Source organism: Pungitius pungitius, chromosome 5 (assembly GCF_949316345.1).
Source record: "Pungitius pungitius chromosome 5, fPunPun2.1, whole genome shotgun sequence".
NCBI lineage: Eukaryota > Metazoa > Chordata > Actinopteri > Perciformes > Gasterosteidae > Pungitius > Pungitius pungitius.
The window spans coordinates 13,974,670-13,999,367 of record NC_084904.1 but is presented as its reverse complement, the minus strand read 5'-3'; the positions used below and the strand labels follow the sequence as shown (position 1 = coordinate 13,999,367).

Below are 24,698 nucleotides of genomic sequence, written 5' to 3'. Positions count from 1 at the left end.
TTGCAGAGAGGACCCTTGTGACTAGTTGACCGGTTGTCCACAAGATAAACAGGTGTATGTGTTGGCTCTGTATCAAGGTTGGACACGCTGAGAGACGGACAGCGAGGGAAAGACAGCGGGGAAATATAACAAAGAAATCAAGCGTTTGACATAGAAACACAAACACATACCCACTAGAATTATTGTGTTTTGCAAGTCGTCGAAACTCCACAGAGATGTGCCAGCACGCTGTCATCGTTTTTCTTCTGAAGCCTTTTGCTGCCCCATAATAGGATCGTCATTAAAATGCGCCTAGTTAACCTGCCATGCTCTCCAGCCTCCCGTGTGGAAATTTACGTTTGTCACCTCATTTTCTTTTGACCGCTGCAGCCACAGCGGTGATATCCAGAACACGTCCTCCTTAATGACCAAACACCAGACAGAAAGAGGAGAAGATGTCGTCTTTGCCAACATTATGTTGCCTAATAGAGTGATTGCAGGCTGACCACTGTTGAGTGTTAGATGCGTTATTGTGAAAGGAAAAGGGAGAGAGATGTGGTGGAACAGAGTGAGTGAGTCTCCTCTGGACCATAAGTGGTGGCAGTGCCCCCCAACTGCATCTCATCAAAGTGGATGTTGTTACTGTGCGTTTAATGCAGCAGTTAATTCAGTCCTGTTGTGGTTAAAATGGTCCAGCGTTAGTCAGAAGGAAGCTGCGCTGTCTTCCGTTACGCCGCCCCCTCCCACCCCCCCCCCCCCCCCTCTCATTGACTTCCGCTTGCATACACGTTCCTATTCAAATAGCCGTCATGTCATCACAACAGACTGACAGACCACTGGATGTCTGCCACCTCTGGAGCAACGGGCCTTTCCTCAGCAACCCCTGTCAACTTAACAAACACACACTTGTAACCACACAAAAAGCATATATAGACATCCATATGGTTTACACAAGCACACACCTCCATCCTCAGCGCTCTGCTCAGACAGCTACCCCCACAAGGACACCCTGTCAAAACCTCTTCCTTTTCACTTCCTGTCTCCGTGTGCTGCAGTGCTTTTGAAATCTTTTCTTTCTTTGTTTTTTTTCTTCTGGTTTGTTTTTCTACCCATTGAACACAGGTGGAGGGTTTTTCTTCCCCTTCTATTTCACAATGCCTTTTGTTCACCCTTTCCTTTGGTACATGTGTCAGGTTGGGCAGCCTTGACATTTTGCAATAGGTTTCTGTGCGAAGAAATCAAGATGCCTTTTCAAAGGATAGGGTTTTGTATATATATTTTACTACCTACCTCTATAAGGTTTAAATCTTCTGAATCGTAATTGAAAAAAACATTCTAATTTCATACTCACTTGAGCTCTTGTGTGCATATGAGTAAACCTTTTGATTCCTTGTGTTCATGCATATCAAGATTCCATAAATTCTTTGACATTTTGATTGCCTACACATTTATTTTTTTGTCTCTCACTGACTCATTATGACTCTTATCTTCTCAGATATTCGCCAAGAAAGCTGCTTAGAGATTTGTACAGAAAGCTGCAAGGCAGAAGATGATTTGAAAGTGGCATTTTTTAGCCTCTTCAGTTGGCTGAATAATGTTCCAAAGGCCTTGACTCAGATCCTTCAACCATACCTGGAAAGGTCAGACATGTGGGAACATCTCTACACTCTGGCAGGTAAAGTAGCAACAAGCTGCTGCATCATGTCGTACTAAACTACGCTACTTTGAGTACGATTAAATGCTGTTTTCCTGTTTTTAAGAATGATACATGATTTAAAAAAATAATATATTTATTTGTTGGGACCAAAATGTGTTTTTTGAGCAGTGGCAAAAGCAGGAGTTTTTTCTTAACTCAGTCCTATTTGATTTATAGAGAATTATACCTTTCTGTTTAGAGTCAGGATCACTCTCACTTCTCAAATATGAAAATAAAAATATACGAGAAAATATGACAGGTCAGTGTTGACATGCTCGTGAGCTAAAGCATGACTTTAATACTCTCTCACAAAGACTGCAATTACTCCTCAACTCTTGCTCTCTTTGGGCCTCTCCCCATGGTGCGAGCTTTGATTCAGAGCTTAATCAGAACCCCCGTTGAGTGTGGAGCCCTTTCTGGTTGTGATTTTATATCCTGGACGAGTGGTAATTATTGGAGCATAAATTAGAGTGATTGGAGAAGAGTAGTTGGACGGGCAAAGTGAAGAACAGAAAAGAGATTCAGTGAGCCAGAGAGAATTTTTGAAAGTCATCCAATCATCATTTATCCTCAAAGTGTAATTAGGTTAATTATTGGACTATGCCAAATCTTTTTAAAATACATTTAGTTTCGTGATAGAGCCATTTATATTTAAACTGTTGACTGAGTTGACTCCTTAAGTTTTACTATTCCTCCTCTTTCATCACATGGTAGCAGTTTGTTTCAAATCAATACAACAGTCAATACGGTAGCGGGCGGTAAAAAGTCTGAGTACCAAGTGACTTTGAACAATAGGTTCACTGAGCGCATCCCCTTCGAAAAGCTATATCATTTTGTATTTCGCTCTCCTCTTTTTCTGTGGGTCTGAGGTCACACATTTGTTAAGCGTCCCTGGGGATCGCAGTGCACTCCCAGTGCCTTCAGAGCACTACATCTCACTGTCGTAGCCTTTCGTTTTACAGCTGAAGCTGTAGGAAGTTTATGAGTGCCATACAACTTCACGCTGTGGCAGCTCTGCTATCCATGTGAGCGGGATATGAAAGGGCGCCTGGTATCAAGTCAGGCACCCTGGGTTCGGTTCAGATTATCTCATTTCAAGTTGATGTTTCTCTATTGTGTTAATATTTAGACATGCAAAATGCACGGTTTTCATGAGTCTGTATTTTCTCATCTTTTAAATTATTATTTTTTGGAAACTGAGCGCTGTGACTAAGAGGACTTGTATGTAACCCACTCAATCATAAAACATAATCCACCCTTCATTTTTATGTCAATAATATGGCACGTCTGCTGCTCTTTTAAGTTCAAACCTTTTTGTAATTTAAGACCAAGCAAAGTGATAAAACGCTCTGGTAATAGAATAATATAATAGTATTAAATGTTAGTATGAGGCCTTATTTTTTTATTGTACTGGAAGACGTCTTTGTTCTGCTTGACTGGAAATAAGTCAAATTATTATTTTTTTCTAGCATGCGGCATGTCTACTTATTAAATTCAACGAGAAATCCTTTGCTGCAGTTAATTTACTGTTCTTAACGAGTCAACCCGTCAGACGGCCCGTGGACAATCGTTGGACAAAGCTACATAAACCCCACTGCGTTATTCACCGAATTGACTTAACTCATTAGAGCCGCCGTGCCAAAGGCGTGCTCTAAAATAAATCAATATAATCTGTGTCATCTAGGTTTTGGCTGAGCTTGGGAAGATCAATGTGTTTTTTTTGTTTCTTTTTTTGTCAGACACAACACAGGCCGTACCTGCAGTGATCGGCTGTGTGCGGGCGGTAGTCACCAAGTCAACCAACAGCCTCTTGGTGCACCTGGTCTCTATTGTGATGGGTTTTCAGACCACAGAGGAGCCCTGTGGAGCCTCATACAAACAGAATGTACCAGAAAGAGTCCTGGCTAAAATCCCCAAGGAGTGGAACTACCCACCACTCGAAGCACAAGGAAAAGAGAGCAACTCTACGAGTATGCAAATAAAATGCTACACTTTCAGTGAAGGTTTAAAACATTGTCGGTGCGATTTCCAAAACTAAAATGCACTTTTCCTTTCAGCCGTCATATCCGTAATCATTCAAGCCTTGTCCTTCATTTTCACCAATCTGCCCTCGGCCGTGGCGTCGGTTCCTCTGCCCATCCGCTTCCTTTTCCACGTGGCAGAGAAGCGCCTCTCCCAACAGGCCCGGCAGCTGCGCTCGACGGGCCTGTTACTCTGGGCCATGTTAAGCTGTCTGATCCAGGGCCTGGAGGACTCGGACACACTGGAACAGATCAGTGGTCTGCCACTTGACCGTGGTGCAAGGGAACCCCTGTACCTCCTGGCTGAGTGCCTTCAGGCCACCATGGGCATTCAACAGAAGGTAAGGCCTCAAGTTGATGTACCAAACAGTGATAATAACTGTGGGTAAGGTTGTGCTCTGGCAAACACTACAGTATGTGTTAACAATAATACCATTGTTTTATTAGTTGTTGATGTCATGTTTCTCATTGAATCATCTGACTTTTACTCATTTACCATAACGACCTGTTTGTTTGTCTGACAGGGTGTTCCCAAACCTACAGTGCAAAAAGTGCTGCAGGCTCTGGAAGAAAAAAGACCCAAGTGGACAAACATACAGCTGCAGACGGCCCGTAGGCTCTGCTCAGACAGGTGAGAGATCAACTGCAGGGATGCAACAAGATGTCAAGGTCAGGCTGGTATTGATATTGTTTAAATGAAAAAAAGTGATATATATATATATATATATATATATATCACTTTTTTGTATCCATGAAAAGAGTCATTTAAAAAATATCAGTGTGATATACATATATATATATATATATATATATATATATATATATATATATATATATATATATATGGGGAATCCATCATCAGTACCAATTGGTATTGATTGTTCATGTGCACCTTCAAACAAAGAAAGTATAATTGAATTCAAATAATTTTGATCGTAACACAGCTTTTTATTAAATGAATTTCCCAGTACGTAATTTTAGTGATTTATCAATAACAAGATTGATGTTGAGGGCTGATACTCTGATGAAGGCTAAAACTGATCAAACCGACTGCTGGCGTAGTCAGCACGACATTCAATATACATACTGAATAAACCAGTGAAAAAGAATTCAGCTTAGATATGCTTTTTATAATTGAGCATCCAAATTCTGATGTATCGTATCATTGAGATCATTTTTCAATGAGAAGCTTCATGAGTAAGATCAATGAATCTCTGATGTGTTTGTGGTGGTAAATGATGGACAGTCGTCTGACTGAGTCTGGACTGCAGTGATGGGAAAACAGCTTTCACTTTGGGCTGATCTGTGACCTTTTGGCTCGCCGTTTTGTAGCTCTTTCCCAGAAATTGCGCCATTGGTTGCTCACTTCATCATAACAAATTTTGGATACATCCATCCTCATAAAAAGGTGATTCGGCGGCAGTAACAAGACATGAACAATTAAAAAAAAAAAAAGTAGAATAAAATAAATAAAAGCCGATCATGGCCAGTTCTCGAAAATGCTGCCTGCTTAGTCGAGGGGAGAGGGTTGAGAGAGGAGTGATTATGTATCACCTGTCGGAGGCATTCAGTGGGATCATTACTATTCATTAAACTAACCTTCACAGGGAAGTGACGCCTGGCTTGTAAACAATCAGAATACAGTGTCAAAAAGAGAGAGAGAGAGAGAAAGAGAGGGACAGCAAGAGTTTAATAACTCCAAAAACAACTGGCACTCAACCTAACTGGCATCTCACGCAGACACACACACACACACACACACACACACACACACAGAATGAGCCCCCCTCGAAAAAGAAAACATTTGCCCCCTTTTGAGCCCTTCCTTCATCCCACTTTACCTCCTTCCTTTCCCAACAGCAACCCCCCCCCCTGCCCCACGCCACCCACCTTGTCTTTGCAAAGTAATTTGTAGAGGAGAAGATTATTGTTCTCCATCATGGTGACCCTGGCTGGGCTGACGGGATGCATACACAGATGAAGATGAATGCAGTTATTCCTTGGCGGAGGTCTGCCTCTTTCAGGGCACATTGGCCCTAATGACATGATTGATAGGCTGTCCCAAATCCGGAGGGGCTCTCATTAATCACCCCGCTGACTGAATCCAATCATCTGCTTCACCTGCACAGTGATGGACAGGAAAGGATACAGCGCAGGTGCTGACACGGATGCACAGCCACCACATCGGCGACAACACCAACGCCGGGCCACAAGGCAAAGGAATGAGACAATGTACACGGACAGGAGGGGACTCCTCTTCCTGTGCCACTCTCAATGTCAAGCAGCCAATGGCTGGCTGACAGGCGACACCCTTTCTGCCACCTTATAATTACAAAGGGGAAGGGAGAGAGAGGGAGAACAATGACAGGAAGTGTATGTGAAGGGGAAGGTTTGATGGACGGTAGTGTGATACCCATCCATACAGGAAGGGCAGGAAAACGATGCGGGCGTCTGCCAGGGTTGGGGAGCGTGTATGCATGAGGACCTTGACACACAATTACACTCACACACACACGTGCACACACTCAAGCACCTACGGACACATACACCAATCGCTTTTAGTGCCCCAACATCCTTCAGTCCAAACTCCCCCATGTATCTAAAGAATGCTATTACAGTACAGATACTTTTTTATCTATTTTTTAACTAAATCATTTTACTATAGTTAACGATATGTTAACTTAAGGAGTGAATTAATCCTTGGAAAACCTTAATTCTCGTCATGTTTCAGTTATTTTTCTTTCAAATTCCCAAATTGCCCCCAAATTCTTTTGTAAACTAGAAAATAATTCCACAGCCAGAGGTGGCATAGAGATACAAACTGACACCCTGCGTCTTCCTGTTCCCGCTGCCTTCTCTTTGCCGCACTCCCCCCATCTCCTTCTTTTCTCCCCGTTTCTGTTTCTCTCTCAGTGTGTTCGAGCGGGGAAAGGAAAGCGGAGTCGCTGCGGCTGAACTGACTGAGCAGAAAATAGGCCTGATGCTGCTGGAGATCTGCCACAAAGCAGGTGGCAGCGACTACCTGAGGCAGATCTATCACATCATCCAAAGCAATGAGGTAGGGAAGCACTCCCTCTCCCCAGCAATTAGGTGGCTGCTGGCCTGAGGCCGCGGGCTGTTTAGGAGGGGGAGACAGAAGGAAGAGGGCTGCTGCTTGTGTGCAGTCTGCTTGTTCTTGATCTTCTGCTGTTCAGGTGACCTCAAGGGTGTGAACCTACAGTGATTTCCTGTGTTATACACTCACCACATGTGGAGGAGAGGGAACCACATGGAGTTATCACGTGGCGCATATATCTCTTTTGAGGAGATCTGAGTGAGAAAGAACAGCAGTTCTTCTTCTTTCTTTTTTTTTGTCTGAAGAAGATGTTATTGTAGCTAAACAGACTTCACATTTTAAGAGAATGAAAGGTAGATGTTTTGTTAAAGGTCGCCCACCACATTTAGTGGAGTACATTTACAGGTAAATGGTGATTTTTTCAAAAGTATGCAGTTGGTAAAACAAGTTTATTATTAATAGTTTTTTGCAAATAAGTACAAATGACATGAGAAGTGCAGTGTACACTAAAACTGTTTTAACTGGTAGCTCTTTCAATTGTAAATATACTTGAGGCTGGCAATATTCTTTATTTTCACTGGACAGCTATAAGTCTGTGTGGCAATTTTATTTTATAAAAGTATGATAGAGTTACCCATCCAGCAGCACAGGTATCTCAAGGTTGAGGCAGGAACACAAAGGTCAGGGACAGACCAGGCTTGGAGTGAGGTAGAGGGATTGGCGGTTCAGAGTTCATGTCAAGCTGATGGATGGAAATTTAATGAATTCACACCTGAAGCCACCACACACACACACACACACATACAAAAGGACTCTTTTTTACTGTACATCATGCAAGACACTTGCACCTTGCAATGACAGCGTCTCTGGCTCTAGATCTGAACCCACCATCTATATAAGGTATGATCTGTGTCTTCATCCCTCTGTGTCCAAACAGCTCCATTTCTATGGTCATCTAGGAAAAAGTGTGGTATGAAACACCCCTGAACTTTGCACGTTTGTTTTGTATTTGAAACTGGATATCCATGGAACACAAACTTTCAAAAGTGCTTCATCATGAAGTAAAAGACACATATTGCAATGTCAGTATTTTGAAAGGCCTTAAGTATTCTCTGTTGCAAGCCTTTTCTTTTGTGATGACCTTTTTACGGCCTCCCTCTGTTGGTCTTAGTTTGTCCACCTTCATACATTGTCTTTCCATCCGTCATAAGATGTCTTTTTCAACCTCCCTTCCTGTTTCTTTTCTGTTTGCCCTTTCCTTCCACTTCATTCTTGGAGACAGGAACTACTGATGTTTAAACTGAGTGGAAGACCAAGTTCTCCCAGCAATTTTCCTCACTCGATGAACTTTGACCTTGCCAGTGAGAGTCATGCTGACACTGGAGGTTTCAATCCTCTCCAGCAATTCGACCATATTGGCAAGAAGAAACTGGATCAGGTTTGTCATTAATGTTGAGTTTATTGTCCCACTTTTATTTTGGTTGCTTATTATTTATTATTATTGTGTTCATTATTGGAGCTTCTTCCTGTAACTACACTCTGTGCAGGGCGGTGTCGTTTTAGCTTCCTCCCTAGTTCAGAAGTGTAATGTTGAAGGTTAGGAGCTGTTTGAGTCTCTAGTGAACTGGATACTCTGGCATCTCTGAAGTTGTCAGGTCTTTTAGGGGCTCGGCTTTCCTATTCTCCATAGGTCGCTGCTTTTTTAGGCAGGAGTTGGGCTGACAGAAAAAAAAGCTCACAGTAAAGGTGAAAATATGAGAGATTCCTTTTTCAGTGTTACAGGAGAGTGCAGACTTAAAGTGCACTTCTTTGGGTCTTTGAACCGTATACCTTCTTACCCCAAATGTACCCCCACGAGTGCCGCCGTGAGTTTTCAGTTAATTGTTAGATTTTATTCATCTCCATAAAAAAGGCATGAGTCTAGCTACAGGTATAGTTTTAGCTCAATGTGAGATTTATTTCTTTCCTATCAAGGGAAATACCGCTGATATCACACAAAACCAACAGGAGAAGCCCGTGCTTTCTCAAGACAGTCTTATGTGTTGGTGTTGTTACTTTTTAAAACAAATTAGAATAATTTATACACACATTACAACTCTGGTAATGTCGCTGTGATTCCGCTGTTGTTTCCAAGAGCAGACGCGTTTAAATCCGGAGACTTGGCCGGTTTTTGGCTTATCACAGGAGGCTGCATAGCTTTGCATAGAAATACCCTATTAAGAGAATGATTAAAATGCCTTCTCCGCTTCAGGTGTCTGTGTTGTTTGTCAAATGAAATGGCAGGTGTAGAGGAAAAAAAACAAAGCAAGTAACATCCATCAGTCACACTGGAGGAAGGAGCAGAGAGGGGGGGGTGGAGCTAACAAGTAGAGTTCTCTTCCTTTTGTCAATAAAACTCAGCCTGGAGTTAAGAGTGACATTTTGGCAATCAAAGCAATCAGATTTTTATTTGCTTCCCCAATATGGCGAGAGTACAAAGTGTGATTGTGTGTGTGTGTGTGTGTACACGTGTATGCGTTTACAAAAAACAGAGAGGGGGAGGCAGGGCGGGGGGTGGGGTCTGGCAGGGTGCCATTGAAGACGGTAAGAAAAAAAGCCAACGGTCACAAGAGTAACGACTCCCTCCCAAAATTGATTTATCTTTCTATAAATGATGGCTACATCCCCCCAAATGGATTTATAAATTAATTGCTGTCTTATTGGAATAAAAACCTTCTTGTGCGGACATGATTGATCGCCTGGTGTCGGTAGCCTGTGCTAGGGACCCCCTTCCTCCTTTGTCAGTGGGTCCCAGCTGGAGCGGTAATGCACTGATGGTATTAACCCTGATTAATAACTAACAATACCCTCTCCTCATACATCAACAGAGTGCAGCAGTGGATTGGGCTTGGGACTGGCCAAGGCTGCTGCCAGCGTATCGGAGCATGTGTCAGGTCACCTTCAAAACTCTGCTGGCCAACAGGTAAACTGCTAATTCCACTTGTTACCTGTACTGTACGCGCATTCAATGACAGCTGGGCGTTTTTACACATGCAAATGCTAGTGTGAGTGCGCAGTTGTGTTTTCATGCTTCTATTATGATCCTTGTTTCGGGTCTATTTTATGAAACTGTCTACCTGTACAAATGAGCCATTCACTTGGGAGGCAAGTTTGCTTTTCACCCCTAAATTCCTTATTTGACTCAACCTCGCATAAGCTCCAGTCATTGGGGATCATATAGTCCAGCTGCTCTTCATCGGCGGTTCAAACTTCCACCAAGGGCTGGAAAGAGCTCATTCGGAGAAAGGACTTTCTGTAAGGACAATATGTGTTGAAGATTGACTAATTGAGGCGTGTCTCCTGTTCGTGTACTTTTCAAGCCTTGGGACAACTAAAAAACTGGCTCAGTGTCATCTGATGGAAAAGATTTTCAATCCAAGTCCACCAATCCTGTCCCATGTCCCCCTGCACCCCTCCTCTCCCGTTCTGCTCTGCAATGGGCATAAATATTTATGCAGGTATGTGACACATATTAGATGGCAATACTTCAGGCTGTTCCCTGTTCTCCATTCCCAGCTGTCACGCTGCCAGCTATCAGGGAGCCATGGGGCTACTGCACCTTGTCTCAACGCCTGTACGCCCAATCCATTCTAAATCACCACCGTTGTAACACACACGCACACACACACACACACACCTTTCTAACAAAGGGCAAGCTCTGCATCTGCCAAGGACACGGGTCTAATAAGGGTGAAGTACGCGGCTCTGTGCTCTGCTGTGACGAGCTTTGTCGCCTTCAAGCCTGCACCTCCTCTCCCCACTCGATTCTTCCTCCCCTCAAACGCTGCTTTGTTTGCATGTTAAAACAAATACTGTCATTGGTTGACTGAGCTAAATATGTCTTGGGGCATACATGGATAGAAATTGAAGTCAGATAGGAAGAGTGAGGAAAAAAAGGGGGAAAAAAAAGGAGATTGGGTGCAGTCTGAGATTGTGAGTGACACAGAGAGAGAGAAGGAGAGAGGGAGAGGGAGAGAGAGAATTCAAAAAGGCACCAAAAAGTATGAGGAAGGTTATAAAGGTTATATAATTCACCCTAATCTGACAGTATTAAAGTGTCTGGGATTCTGCCATTTGCCTCATTAGCCTCTCTTTGTCGAGTAAGAGGAGCATATTTCATGGAGGATTTGGAGCAAGGCTTCGGTTCTGCCTCAGACGGTCGCACACACACCAGGAAGTTAGTTTCACGGCTGGCGACGTGTAAGCTGTCAAGTTTTCCTCAGATCCGTCTTCGACTCAAAACTATGCGTCAAAACCATTCGCGGGATAAGCACCCTGATGTTGGATCGTACGATCCATTTGTTAGTGCAGATAAGGATAATGCTTTCTGCGTAACCACAGACCCGAGTGCCCTTGGCTGTTTCTGCAGAGGCTTCACAACAATGACTCTTTTGCTCCCTCCGGTTGCTGGACAGGCCAGAAGATGTCATCTCACACCCTTGACAATGTTAATAGTAATGACGTTGTCGCATACTGTATAAAAACAGCGTCAATGTGACCTTGTGATGTTCTATATTTTCTGTCTTATGAGTTTTATTCTCCTTGAATGACTTCCCTTCTCTGTAGACATCCCATATATTTTCCCCTCCCTTGACTGTGAGTTAGCAGTGTGGCCCGTTGGCCCCCCCGATATATCGTTACAGTGGCAGGATAGTTATTGTGCCCGGGGTTTATATCACATTCTAATGGAGCAAGGCTATGAGTTAAGGGCGCTAGGCTTTTACACCACGGCTGTTAAATCACTGTTCAGATGACTTCATTAGCAGGGCAGGACACAAGCTGAGACACTTGCGCCTGCACACGCATATAAACATGCACGCACACATACATTCACTTTCACTCTGCTACCTTGACGCTGTAGCCAGACAGGAGGGAGAGTGGATTTATACAGGTGTGTGTGTGTATGTGTGTGTCCTTCTTTGTCACCTGTCACTTCGGTTCCCTCAGTACGACGGATCATCCATCATCTGCAGATTGAGCTTTTCAGCAGAAACCAGACTGATTAATACCGTGGAAGGAACCCCAGGGCTGACTGGCTGACCTGACTCCCCGGCAGGCTGAAAGTTTGAACGGATAGATGGACGACTTCTTTAGCCCGCTTATTTTTTAGCTAAACTGGTGGACTAGCTTGTTTAGGTACTTACGGTTCTATGGATGCACATTAAGGAACAGACATTAGGGAAATAGTTCAGATGAATCATGTAAGAATGAAAAGTATTTTGGCTTAAGGGCAAAATAGCCTTTTGGTCTCTCGAAGACCGGTCTCATGGAGTATAGATAATGGGCTGACTGACTGACTGACTCAGGCTCTGGCCTAGTTGTATCTACATTTGCAGGCCCTGTGCAGAATGCAGAAGACTTCTCAATAATCATTGCTGCTTTGGGTTATCTGATCCTTGCATCTGCTACACACTAAGTCTGTTGGTTCTCTTTTTAGTTCATCAGTTATTTTGTATTTTTAAAGCCATGCGTTAAATGTATGAAAAATATTAATCAAATATTTCACTTAACCAGAAGTCGTACATTTACTCAACAGCATATAAAAGGGGTCCCTTGGGAAACAGGTCATGGATCTATAGACTATGCCGGCTTTTTACAGTTGAACGAGAGGAATACTGCAGAAATACCACATCTTACATTAATCAAGGTCAATGGCAGTCCTCAATAGGATCAATCATCCACATACATATTCATATTCAGTTCCTTTGTCATGAGTGTTTAGCAGCTATAGAGCAAGGTTTTTTTCTGAAAAGCGTGAATCAATGACACATATGCAGGTCAAATATGTGCTTGACATTTCACCTTAGACAAATTACTTACCAAGGTTTTTGTGTTACTTGTCATTCTATCTTGGATCTGTCTATAGATGGAAATGTATTCACATTTCCTCACCCTTTTGGCTTCAAATTATGAGCCGTTGTGCTGTCGAAGCCTGGTGTCAAAGTGCTGAGAGTCTTAACTGAAATGCAGTAGTTTCTCTTTAACTAGCAATCTACGGATAACTAGTGTTTGTCCTTGGTTACCCTTTGGAATTCTCTTTATATGAGTGTTACTCCTTCACAAAAGCAAGACAACACCTATGTACTGCATGTTGGGAGCAATGGAAGCAATGGTGCCCCTTATCTTTCTTTTTATGTGATACAAAGCCATCATAAACCTGCCTTTTATTTCACTTTTCTTTGCCATCCTAAAAAACATAGAAGTATAAAGCATTGCCACAGAGGAAAGTGACAATTTCACTGTCATCTGCCAAGGTGACTTTTTTGAGGTGACACTTTCCTTGTGTATGTATGTATGTTGGAGGAGGTCCATTGACCCGGTTGATAACAGGTATCCAAGTATGAGAGATGAAGCTTGATGTGTCACAGGGCAGCACCTCCACTCCATCATAAGAACCTAATATGATCCAAGGACATTCATGCTACCATGTACAACGCTGGTCCACGGCTCCAGGTACCGTTACCTAGAACCAGCATGGGATAACAGAATTCATACATGGACCAGGAAAGCCCAAATGACTGGCCAACACTAAAAGTAAAGTTAGATAAAATGTTTTGTGCAGTTTTTTACTGCTAATGTTCAGGCAAATGGAATCATTTTCCTGATTTTATGCCACACATTTACAGTAAGAGAATGCATTAACCCTTGCTTTTGCAGCTTTATACGGTGAGCTACACTGTAACTACTGAAGACTAAAGCATTTACTCTGTATTGTCTCATTGTTCCTGGTACGCCTCAGGTCCATAACAATAGCAGTTTGTGGAAAAATGCCAGTCTGTGGCATTTCTCTTGCTTGAGCGGCTCCTTAAATTGCAGCGATAGACGCTTGTGCTTTCAGGAAGTGGGCAATAGCCATCTGTTCCTGGGCTCCGCCATATGGCGGGCCTTTTTTCTCAGGGAATAAAATAAAAACAAATATGTCAGAATCTTCGTCTTCCTCCACGGACGCTGATCAACCTGGGGAGAAGCTGGATCTCAGTGTGTGTGGATTAATGGTCTTACTTTACGCTTGAGGGAATGAGGGGGCGGGCGCTCGTGGTTGGTGGGGCTTTGTGTGTGTGCGTGCGTGTGTGTGTGTGTGTGCGCTGTAGTACACAAACTTGTCTGTCAGACAGTATGCACACGGTAATGCACATTTATGTACCTGAGGTAATTCTGGAATCATTTATCTGACTTTATCCACCACACCACTTTGAGCACTTGGCGGCCTCAGTCTTGAAAGCGTTGAACAACACAGGAGAAAAAGAGCTTCAAGGTTAGCCAGAGTGACATTTCATGGCTGCCGCCGCCAAAGAAACAAGAGGAAGCGGTCTCAGGCCATCATCGGGCTCTCTGTCTTGCGGGGCCAGAAATTCAAAAGACTTGTCACTTTTGAAAATCAGGAGAGTGTGATGTGTCATTGAGGAAGGGCTTCTTTCTTCTCTCGCCGATCCCCTTGTGCGTGTCCCCTCTACTGACTGACAGCTAGGGATGGGAGTTTGTGTTGGTGGAGACAGAATACATCTTTTGTCTGCTTGGTTATACATGGTGTCTTTTGTCTTCCCTACCACTGGACAGTCCTGACACATTGAGGTTTTCATTAGCCGTAAGCAGGTGGCACAAGCCTCTTCCCGAGCCTGCCCGTGTGCGTACGTATCTGCACTGCACCAACTTGTACGCTGTGTGCACATCATGGAGGGTGCACATGTTTCTGCCTGCATGTGGGTGAACGTTCGTTCATATATTTTGGTGTGTGTGTGTGTGTGTGTGATATTTGGAGGTTTGCTCCAAAGGCGAATAAATCAGTGATGCCTGGGATAAGGCCGTGGCCCCTCCTCAAACTGCACAGACAAGCTGAGAGGCTCATTAATCAAACGGCCAGTCACAGATGTGATGGCTTCCACACAAACTGCCAGCAGACTGTGAAAGTCACATCCAACAGAGTCAACTGTCAGCCAGGCAGGCAGGCCGGCCGGCTGCACTTTCACTCGCCACCTCTCTCTCTCTCTCCCTCTCTCTCCCTCTCTCCCTCTCTCCCTCTCCTATGTTGTATTTATCTCAGTCTGCCTTTACCTCCTCTCACCTCCAGCACGACGCCTCGATTAGGTACATATGAAATATTTGTCTTGTCTCTCTAAAAACGATCTGGTGGGTCGAGGCAGATCTATCTTCTCCGAGAGTGGTCATGGTCAAAACATTCTGGAGACACAAGACATTCGTCATTACTGCATATGTTTTTTTCTGCAGTACAGGTGAAAAGTATCTCTTTTTAACCTCAGCTCTCCAGTGTTCTTAAACCTAAATTGATCCTAATTTATTATCCTACAATATAAGAAGTTGATAGAGGAGCAATGATTTTATTTTATTGGTTAAGCTGTGTATGTTCACTTTGTCCAGCACTGTGTGTATTTGCTGACAAAGTAACCTTCCTCCTTCATGGATATACAGACATGTGTAAATGTGTTTTCACATCTATTTCTGGTGATTATATCACATTCAAACCCTTTCACTGCTTCAATCTCCACTCCCAAAGGGTTTGAATTGGTTTCGACTGTTAACAATAGCTATAATAATATGGCCAGATTCACTGACAGGATTGTCTGTGCATGGTGCTTATGCCACAAGGCAAGCTTTTCAAGGATTATCTGGTTATCCCCTGTGTATTGTGAACTTTCTGCAGTTTCAACTCACCTCTTTTTCACAGATATTGTAATTTCAGATCATTTCACAAGATAAATGATTGTTCCAGCTTTAATCTTGGATAGATAAATAGTTGGAGATACTATGTACACCAGAGCTAAATGAAAATACCACTTAATCTACTGCAAGGCCCTCCAAGGATGGAGAGAATTGGTGAATGGAAGAAGGACAACACAAAGCCACCCATTCCTGATTAAAACTGGCAGGTCACATGGCTTCCCAAATACTCTGGGATACTTTAATGGTGTAAATACACCTGGACACAGTGCTCAACATCTCACTAGAAATCAATGCTTTGACTTTATTCGGTGTAATTGGTGGTGACGGGGGAGGATTTCCTTTGGTTTTATGCCAGAAAAATATCAAATCTCTCCCCACTATAGACATCACTGCAAGCACGAGGTATTTTGCTACCATAACAACATACCATAACTTTGAAACTTTGTCGAAACTTTTGAGTGATGTCCACTGGGTATTTGCATTTGTAAGCTTTGTTAGCAAAAGGCCCCTGGAACCAGTTCTGTGGACCAGTTAGGATTGACTGGGACTCAGTTCAAGACACGATGGACTGTTTGACGCTGTTGCCATGTTTCCTGCTGATTTACTGAGTTTACTTTTTAGCTGACCACAGCGGTCCATTGTCCATTGCCAGACTCTGACCGTCTGTTCAGATCCATCATTTTCTTTCCATTTTACTCCCGATGCATCAGACCCTTTGCACGCAGCCCTCCGGCTTTCACGTTTTTTGATCAGCGTATTGAAGGGTTAACACTGTAAAACACATGTTTCTGCCATTGCTAGAGATTGAATGAGTTATAGTAATTTACATATAGAAAGAACGTTAATGCACATTTGCACGTGGGTGCGTTAATGCACCATTGCAGCGAGGTGGTTAGAGAACATCCCCTTGGATTGAAGCGTAACAGCCAGATGTAGTTTTTGTGTTCAAGATGTCTCTATTCCCAATCCGTGTAAGTCACCTTTCAAAAGAGAATCATGCAGCAAAACGCTTAAAACATGACGTCTGTGTGTTTTGCACTCGTGGGTTTAACAGACCTGTGTGTCGTTGGGGTTTTAGTTTGGTAGTACATCACGAGGTTGTATCCTGTCGCCAGGCTCATTAGCCCCTCGGCAGCGCCCAGGCTGCTCCAGCCAATCACTGCTCTACGCTTGACTCTGCCATTTGCATGTGGTCCAGGAAGAGATAATTAGAGGGATCTCTGCCTGTCACTGTTAATCTGGGACTTAGAGAAGGGCTGTGACGACAACATGCTGATGCACTGACACACATGTCTACACACACAGTCTAGCATCATACTTGTGTACGCGCATTGGCATCCGATACGCACACATCCGCGCAAGTGGGAGCGCAGTGTACCTGCACGCACAAACATTCACAGACCACCACTAACCACTCAAAACACACACATGGCAGCATGAAAACACAAACTATGTTCTCTCACAATGCAGCGTTAGTCTTTATTAACTCTGTCTGTTTTCCCAGTGGACAGAGTTAATAAATACAGTTATCTTTTTGTCATCTTTTACTTTTGTGTTTTACTAAAATAAATCAGAGCTGCTTCTCTACTGGTATGTGAATGATTTACTCGCTGGCTGTTTACACTAGTCGTACTTTGCTGTTGACACAGGTTTTAGATCCGTGTTCGGATAGACTGTGCGCTTGTTGCTTCCCAAACAGGCAGAATGCTCGGTAAGCCTTCTGAACAAGCCCAGCTGTCAGCCCTATATACTTTGTCACACACACACACACACACACATCGATGTGCACACTTCCGAACAAACATGTACATGTGCTCATGTGCTGGCACGTCCCCAGCCACACACACACACACACACACTCCCTCACACAATGCTGATTGGCAGGCCTCCTGTTTTCCCGTAATTCCGACTGATTTAACCAATCAATCTCACTTGGAAGACTGCTAAAGCATTGAGTAATATTAAGAGTAAAACATGCTACAATTAAAACATCCGTCAGGTAATTACAGAGCTGGTGTAGCAGCAAACAACGGAGCCTTTTTATACATTCAGCATGTAGCCTGTGTGTTTTATTTGTACCTGTTTGATAATTAATCAGAGGAAATTAGGTACATCTGTAAATGTTAATGTCTGTAATGCACATGTTGCATGTAATGTAAAATTGTGTTTACGCACATTTTGACGTGCCTAATCAAATGTCAGAGATTGTGTCTCATCCCACACAGAGGAGAAGAAGCTGGATAGTGGTGTTGTAAAGCCTATTTTCAACCCAAATGACAGCTGGTCCTTTTCGTACACTGTGGGACTGTTTAATGGTGCATGTTCAGAGAGAGGTTGAGCGCCGTTACTGACCTCATCCATCCTGCAATGTGACCCTGTGTCACCACTGATGGCACATAATAGTTGACACTTGACTTTGGGGGCTCTTTAAGTGCTGTGAGTGCCCGAGGCCCTGGATTTATATTCGAATGTGGTCATCTCTGTACGCTGCGCCCCCACCTTTTGTTCGAAAGCTCTCTCTACACTTGTTTTTATTTTTTTTTGCGTTGTTTCAACCAGACACATACACACACACAAACTCTTAGACCTACTCAGACACGCATTCACTCAATTGAAATAGTCTGTCCCGCCTTCCTGTCCCTGGCCATACAGGTAAGAACAGAGGCGCATTTGTCTGGACACTTGTCTTGACAAATCTACAGACCGCTTGAGCGAAACACTCCAGCTGGAATCAACCCTCTGTTTTCATCCTCTACGCTGCATGACTCTCATCAGTATCGTATTTTATCTGTCCATGCATGTCCTGCTTTTATATCCCTCCACAGCATAGACCCTGGCAAGATGTGTAAGAAAGTAAAACTATCTGTCTTACATACTTGAGTATGGTGGTAACAGTACGATTAACCAATATTAGTTAATTGGGCTTCATGCCAAATGTCATAGAGCCATGCTGCAATGAGTGCTCATAGTTTTACATGTCAAACTGAATTACTCCATTCTATGACATCATTGTCATCCTGTTTTTACATTTTGTTGTATCCCTTCTGTTTTTTTTTTTTAAGAGTAGCAGCAATTTTCAGCGCAATAAGATGAACAAATAGATTGTTGTCATAATAATTGACCCATAATCCCAGGTATCCAAAAGCACATTCTTAACTAATCCTCAGTATTTATCAATTGAAAATGAATTCAGAAGAACTCTAATTGGAATCCAAGCAACAAGCATTTTATAAGTGTCAAATGGTAAGTGTGTGCTTGCTCTCTTCCTTCCCATCGCCTCCCACCCTGTGTCCCCCCACCTTTTGCCAATTTTTACTACACATTTCTTTCAACTCTTTATGCTTTTACCTGTTCTGGCTCTCTCTCTCTCTCTGTCCTATCTTCTCAGAGAAACCATCATGGGTCATGTTTTTCTGGGTCTTTGATCATTGAGCAGTCTTTCAGCATGTTGACTACAAGGCCTCTCACCTCCCCAGTGGTTGTTGCAAAAGAGGGGGCATACTTATCCGACTTCTATGATGTTAATAGTTGAAAGCATCTGCTGATGTTGAAAGCGTGTGTGTTTGTGCGTGTGTGTGTGTCCACTCAGACATGATGAAAGACCCTGTTATAGCGCTGGCTTGTGATCGCATTGCAGCTACATTGTAGCTATATTCAGAGTGAGTTGGTAAGCACGTCCTCCCTACGTACTGTGCTGTACATGATGGATAACTATCACGTGACAGCATAATAAAGAGATTCGCAATGCTGCAAATTCTTACATTAACCTTAAAAGGTTGGAATTTAGATCTCCCACTGTTCTGAGACTTTCCTCCATATATATTTGTTCAGTCATTGCAAAGAAAACTTCCTTCACTGTGCTATAATGGGTTTGTCCTCAAGGCACAAACTCTGGTTCAAATAGAAAAGGTGTTTTCTTTTCTCAATCTTTACACCTCCTGCGTGTACCGGGCGGTTTGGTGTCTGAGAGCTTTGCCGCTCCATCCAACTGCAGAATTCTCCTCTTTGTAAGATGCAGGGGATGGCCTTGATGTGACAGCTTGCGATGTTAGCCCAAGTTGTTTTTGACAGAAGACAAAGAAAAACGGGAAGGAGAAAAAAAGATGGAAGCATAAAGGAAAAGCTTTGGAATATATCCTCTGAGGTGAATTGCCTCTGCAGGAATCAATTATTTTTCTCTGTCATTTCAAAAAAAAAAAAAAGAAACAGATCATTGTTTTCCTCTGTATTGCTTTGTCATGGCTGTTAAGAACAGTCTGTTTGATTGAATTTGTGTCTGGCAACATTTGGTGATCTTGATGGATTCTTTGGACGCAGGACCATGGCTTGCTGGAAGCATCTTTTTGAGATGTTTTCCCCTCATGACATTATGGAAACAGGCTACCCTTTACAGCAGACTGAACGGTGAGTGGTATTATTTGACATATTGTACTGCTACATGCCAGTCTACAAGAATGCCAATGACAATCATAGGAAAGGACATTTAGATTACTGTCGAGCCTCCCTGAACTGTCTCTTCCTATCTGCTCTCCTATCACTCCATCTTTTTTTCTAATATGTCTTCTCTTCATCTTGAGTTTGACTTGTAATGATGAAGAGCTGGTCAGAAGGGTATAGGACGTCCGTGTAGGACGTCATGTGTCTGAATTGGTGTGTCTCGTCGGCCCTGGTGTGTGTGTGTGTGTCCAGTATCTCTGCCCTCACTGTGTCAGATTGTGACCCTTGGGCTGTTTCCTGCAATCAGTCAGCCTGCCTACCCCTCCTGTCTGAGGGTCTTTGAAGAAGCCCCTCTTATTACAGTGTGGGAGACCTTTCCTCTGCCCCTCATTGTTCTCAAGGTTAGTCCTCACTCTGTTTCCACTACTTCACATGCACCGTACAGGTATTCAGTGTATCCCTTCTCTGCTTATTACACAGTCTCACAGAGGAGTGTGAATGTTGGGGTTCTTGGCTCTTTCCTTCAAGGTGAGCCTCTCCCAGTGCTCTTCATGTTCTGTAGCCTGCCACCAGCTTCCTAGCAAGTTCGTGTGTAGATCTGACAAAGGAGTGTAGTCTAAAGGTGGCTCAGCTCCCTCCTCCCCCTCGTTCTCTCTTTCTCTCAAGGTGGGTCCCTCCTGCTTTCGCCTTTTCTATTTCTCTTGTCATCACACACACACACACACACACTCTATCTAGGATACCAGTTTTTTTTACTCTGAGTGAAAATTGCACCACGTTTTGATGCCCACAAGCCAAGTTCAGAATGCCTAGAGTAAAGCGCCTGCCAGCAGCAAAGATGTTTCAAGGAAGTTCTCCTACCTGTACATCATGCACCTTTCTAGTGTATAGGATGTGAATACTGGACTCAACCTGTCCTTTGCACGATAAAGTTGAATGAATACATACATTCTTTCTTATGTGATGAATTTGTGATGCATGGTTTGGTTGAGAGTTAGTTTTTCAACAGTGTGATGTAAGAATTTCATTTATATACACATACACATCGGAATCTTATTGAATAGTTACAAAGATGTCCTTGCACTTTCGTTGGCAACGATGGAAAACAAACTGCTCTATTCTTCAGGCACCTAGTGATTGATTGTGAAATATTTAGAGTAGGCCATTTTTAGTGGGTATAAACCTTCTGCTGTAGCATAGAAGCAGAGCTCAGATGCCTATGACGGGTGCAAATTGAGTTCATAGCTTTCACATCAGAAAAGAAAAACTAGACATCTCTAGAAGTTGCGTGAATCTGCTACTATGGGTTTGGCCTGTTAGGTTTGAAGTAAAACATATTGGCTGCATGAAATAAGGTGAAGAGGAATTTTCTCTCTACTCAGGGATGCGATGCGCTTGTAGGGTGGAGGTTGTGGTAGATGGTGGACATACAAAGCACTGGAGACAGGAGTCCTCATTCGTTTCTCATGTGCAGTTAGCTTTCTGAAACAAAAGCACATTAGTTATAATTAGGGAGGGATTGTGCCTCAAGCCATTGTTACTTTTTTCAGCATCCGATCAAGTGCATCATTTATCTGTGCCCTTAATCAAAGACTATGAGTTCCCAAACATAATACTAAAGCATTGAGTCTTTAGGTGCCATGCAAAAGAATACTGAGGGGAAAACAGATTGGATTAGATTTCTTCTGTTTAAACGTGTTAGTACCATTTCAGGTAAGCTCATACCAACTTCTCCCACTATGTCGGTTATGTGAAAGTCAATCCCTTACTATTGACATGTTTAACATTTGTTTTGTTGATGAGAAAAAGGAAAGGAGGATAAGACATTTAAATACTGTTACACGTATCATCAGTACGGAAGCAGCCCCGTATGGCCGATCAATTCCTCTTGCGGTGGTTGCGTCCATGTAGTGGGAGGACGGTGTGGTCTGATATCCGTCTCTCGGTACCTGTATCACTGGGAGCAGATATGGCTGATATCTCTGTCATCTCAACATCTCAGACTTGACAGCAGCGATCACAATCAGTCCCCCTCCGGCTCTCCCTCCCGCTATCCGTTTTCCTCTGTATCGTAGCCTTACCCGTACATCATGCCAGGTGTATCTGTATTTTTCAGCTTTTTATTGTTGCGCCTCACTCTTCATATCTTATAATAACACCTTCTCTTCCTTCCATGCGGTAATGGTGCACTTTGGGAATATGCACTAGATGCAAAGGGAGTTAGTGTTGGTAGTGATTCTGCAGTTATTTTTATATAAACAGGCTTGCGTGTTTGTGTGTGTGTGTGTGTGTGTGTGGGGGGCTAGGTGGGTGTGTGTCAGAGAGCATTTACAAAGGGATCAGCCCTCGGGGTGTTGATGCGTCGCCACAGTGGAGGAAGAGCAAAAGGGGGTGGAGGCGAGCGAGTTCACCGCCGACGTAGCTAACAGCCAAGTAGCTTGAAAAATCTCGCCTTACTTGGATCTGCACAGTTCAGCGCTTATTTATTTATTTGGGTTGGGGGGCAAATGTATGTTCAGTGGCGTTGGATACCAGTGACAGGAAGGATCAAAGAGCGACGCCACAAATGAAGCTGTCAAAGTGGCCCGACAGCTGGGTCCCGAGGCGAACATCCCTTCGCTCGCACATTTTATTATGATCGCAGTGAAACCTCACAGCGAGAAGAAAAGCGAGCAGAAGGGATAAAGAAAACCATCATCTCCCCAACCAGATAGAAAGAAAAAGAGACAAAACGAGCGGCGCTGTATCATCGCCGTCCACGATGGAATGAATTCTGAATGTGTGGAGGGGATTAGGAAACAATGGCTGAAGTCACTAGGATCCTCGCCTAGTTTCCTCACCCTCAGCCTGGCAACTAATTAGCACTTTCAACACCAATGTATGATCTCATTAATGTGATTTCTGCTTACGCAACGTGCACGCAGTCTCGCACGGTTACATACAAACAAACGCACACAGAGATTGCAGTAGTTGGCTATTACATAAAGCAAATGAACAAGTGAGGGAAAATGTATTGTTTATTGTTAAGCTAATGCAATTATAGTGATAAATCCAATGTTTTTTTCTAATGCTGAGATTGCTGTAGGTTTAGTCGACATAGCTGTTCAGTGTGTAGAGCATTCAGACCAGGCTTATTTATTAATGTGTGAAAAAAAAACAGTCATGATATCATAGAGGTCATTGGTCCACAGATAAAGGCTCACTCAAGAAAAATGTCAAGTTTATACCGATGTTATAATAGTGTAAATGTTTAATAAGCAGGAATATAAAAACAATTTTTAATCTCTATCTGTGTAGTAGAAACAATTCACATCAGCTAATTAGTATCCGCACACTGAGATATGCAGAGAGGGAGAAAAAGAGGGGGAGGAAGCGGGGAGAGGGTAAGGCTAGATAATTAGACAGAATTAAGCCATCTCTTTTAATCTAGCCCCTGAAAGAAAGAGAGGGAGAGAAAGAAAGAGAGATGTGGGTGGGAGGATGGGGGATCTGGGGGTGAGGCCTGCACAATCACCCCTCAGCTCGCTCCCTCTCTCTCTCTCTCTCGCTCTCTCTCTGTCTGGCAGAGGGTGTGAAAGTGTGGGAAAAGAGGGGCCTGGTGCCTTCGCCTCGGCAGAATGGATCAGCTTGTGTTTCTGAGGCTCTAGAAGTGTCCCATTGTCATGATGTCACTGCAACTCAAGAAGACTGACCTCTGACCTCTATGAATTCATGGCAGCCCTCCGTCGCTCCGCCACACCCCCCACAACACCAAAAGTTCCAGATTGCCACTGGGCACCCACTAGGGGGTACCCAAGCCTTTTGCTGTGGAAGTCGAGGTGCTTGCGGCTTTGCACCGCGCAACTTGCTGTATTTGCCAACAAATCCGCCCGTCTACGGTCCCCCGATTGGGGGTCCTTTCCCTCGCACTACCGCGCTCTTTTTTTGGTCTTGATTTTTCTCAGTCGCTGTGCCATCTTTTCTCTGCGGCTCTCTCTCTCTCTCTCTCTCTCTCTCTCTCTCTCCCTCCTACACGCGTTGCATCTCTTCACCCATGAATATAGCGAACGCCGCCAGATGTCGCAAATACATCATCTGAGGGATGCGGGTTACGGTGGGAAAAAAGTCAAAGCACGTACGAGTGGGGGATGTGAGCCGACTTGAGCTCTCTGAGCGTTTGTGTGTGTGTGAACCACTGTATGCTAGGATCCATCTGTGCGCGTTTCTGTGTGTGTGTGTTTGTTTCCCGGGTTGTGTGTGTGTGTGTGTGTGTGTGTGTGTGTTTGCGTGCGTGCGTGTGTTTTGATGAGTGTGCTCCCTTTCGTGTGCGTACGTATGTGTGGAGGTCACAGCAGGTCAGCATATTGTCCCTCAGATGTGTGATATTTTATGTATAAGAGGGTGGCTTGAGCGAGAGGATAGGCACGTTCTTGACAGAGGCATCTCTCCTCCACAATCCGCCACCTCAGCAATGTCGAGCCCGGAGTCAGATCAACAATGGAGGAGAGCTGCCTCATACCCAGAGAGTGCTGATGAGAGGAGGAGATGGGGGAGTGTGGAAGGGGGGCGGGGGGTGAACCTTGAAAACTAGGATTGCTTGTGCTGCTGTATGGGGAGTTGGCGGCCTGCGAGTACTGTTGCAATAAAACAACCATGATTGTCAACAACATTGTGTTTACATAATGCAATGTGCCGTGATGCATGCAGCGAGGCACATCTCATGCACCGTAATACATAAAAGCACCTCTAAATGGACAGAGTCAGTCGAACCATTGTGTGTGTGTGTGTGTGTGTGTGTGTGTGTGTTTGGGGG

At 43.7% G+C, this 24,698-nt stretch overlaps 1 protein-coding gene across 1 annotated transcript in view; it reads left to right on the top strand.

Moving 5' to 3' along the window:
- The window catches only part of kiaa0825 (KIAA0825 ortholog), a 95,998-nt gene that overhangs the window by 33,228 nt on the left and 38,072 nt on the right, over window positions 1–24,698 (top strand). The window contains exons 18-24 of the mRNA XM_062562377.1: window positions 1,475–1,654; window positions 3,415–3,645; window positions 3,733–4,037; window positions 4,221–4,327; window positions 6,610–6,754; window positions 8,034–8,189; window positions 9,619–9,713. Of these exons, the coding sequence (XP_062418361.1) occupies window positions 1,475–1,654; window positions 3,415–3,645; window positions 3,733–4,037; window positions 4,221–4,327; window positions 6,610–6,754; window positions 8,034–8,189; window positions 9,619–9,713 (1,219 nt within the window). The remainder of the gene's footprint in view (window positions 1–1,474; window positions 1,655–3,414; window positions 3,646–3,732; window positions 4,038–4,220; window positions 4,328–6,609; window positions 6,755–8,033; window positions 8,190–9,618; window positions 9,714–24,698) is intronic.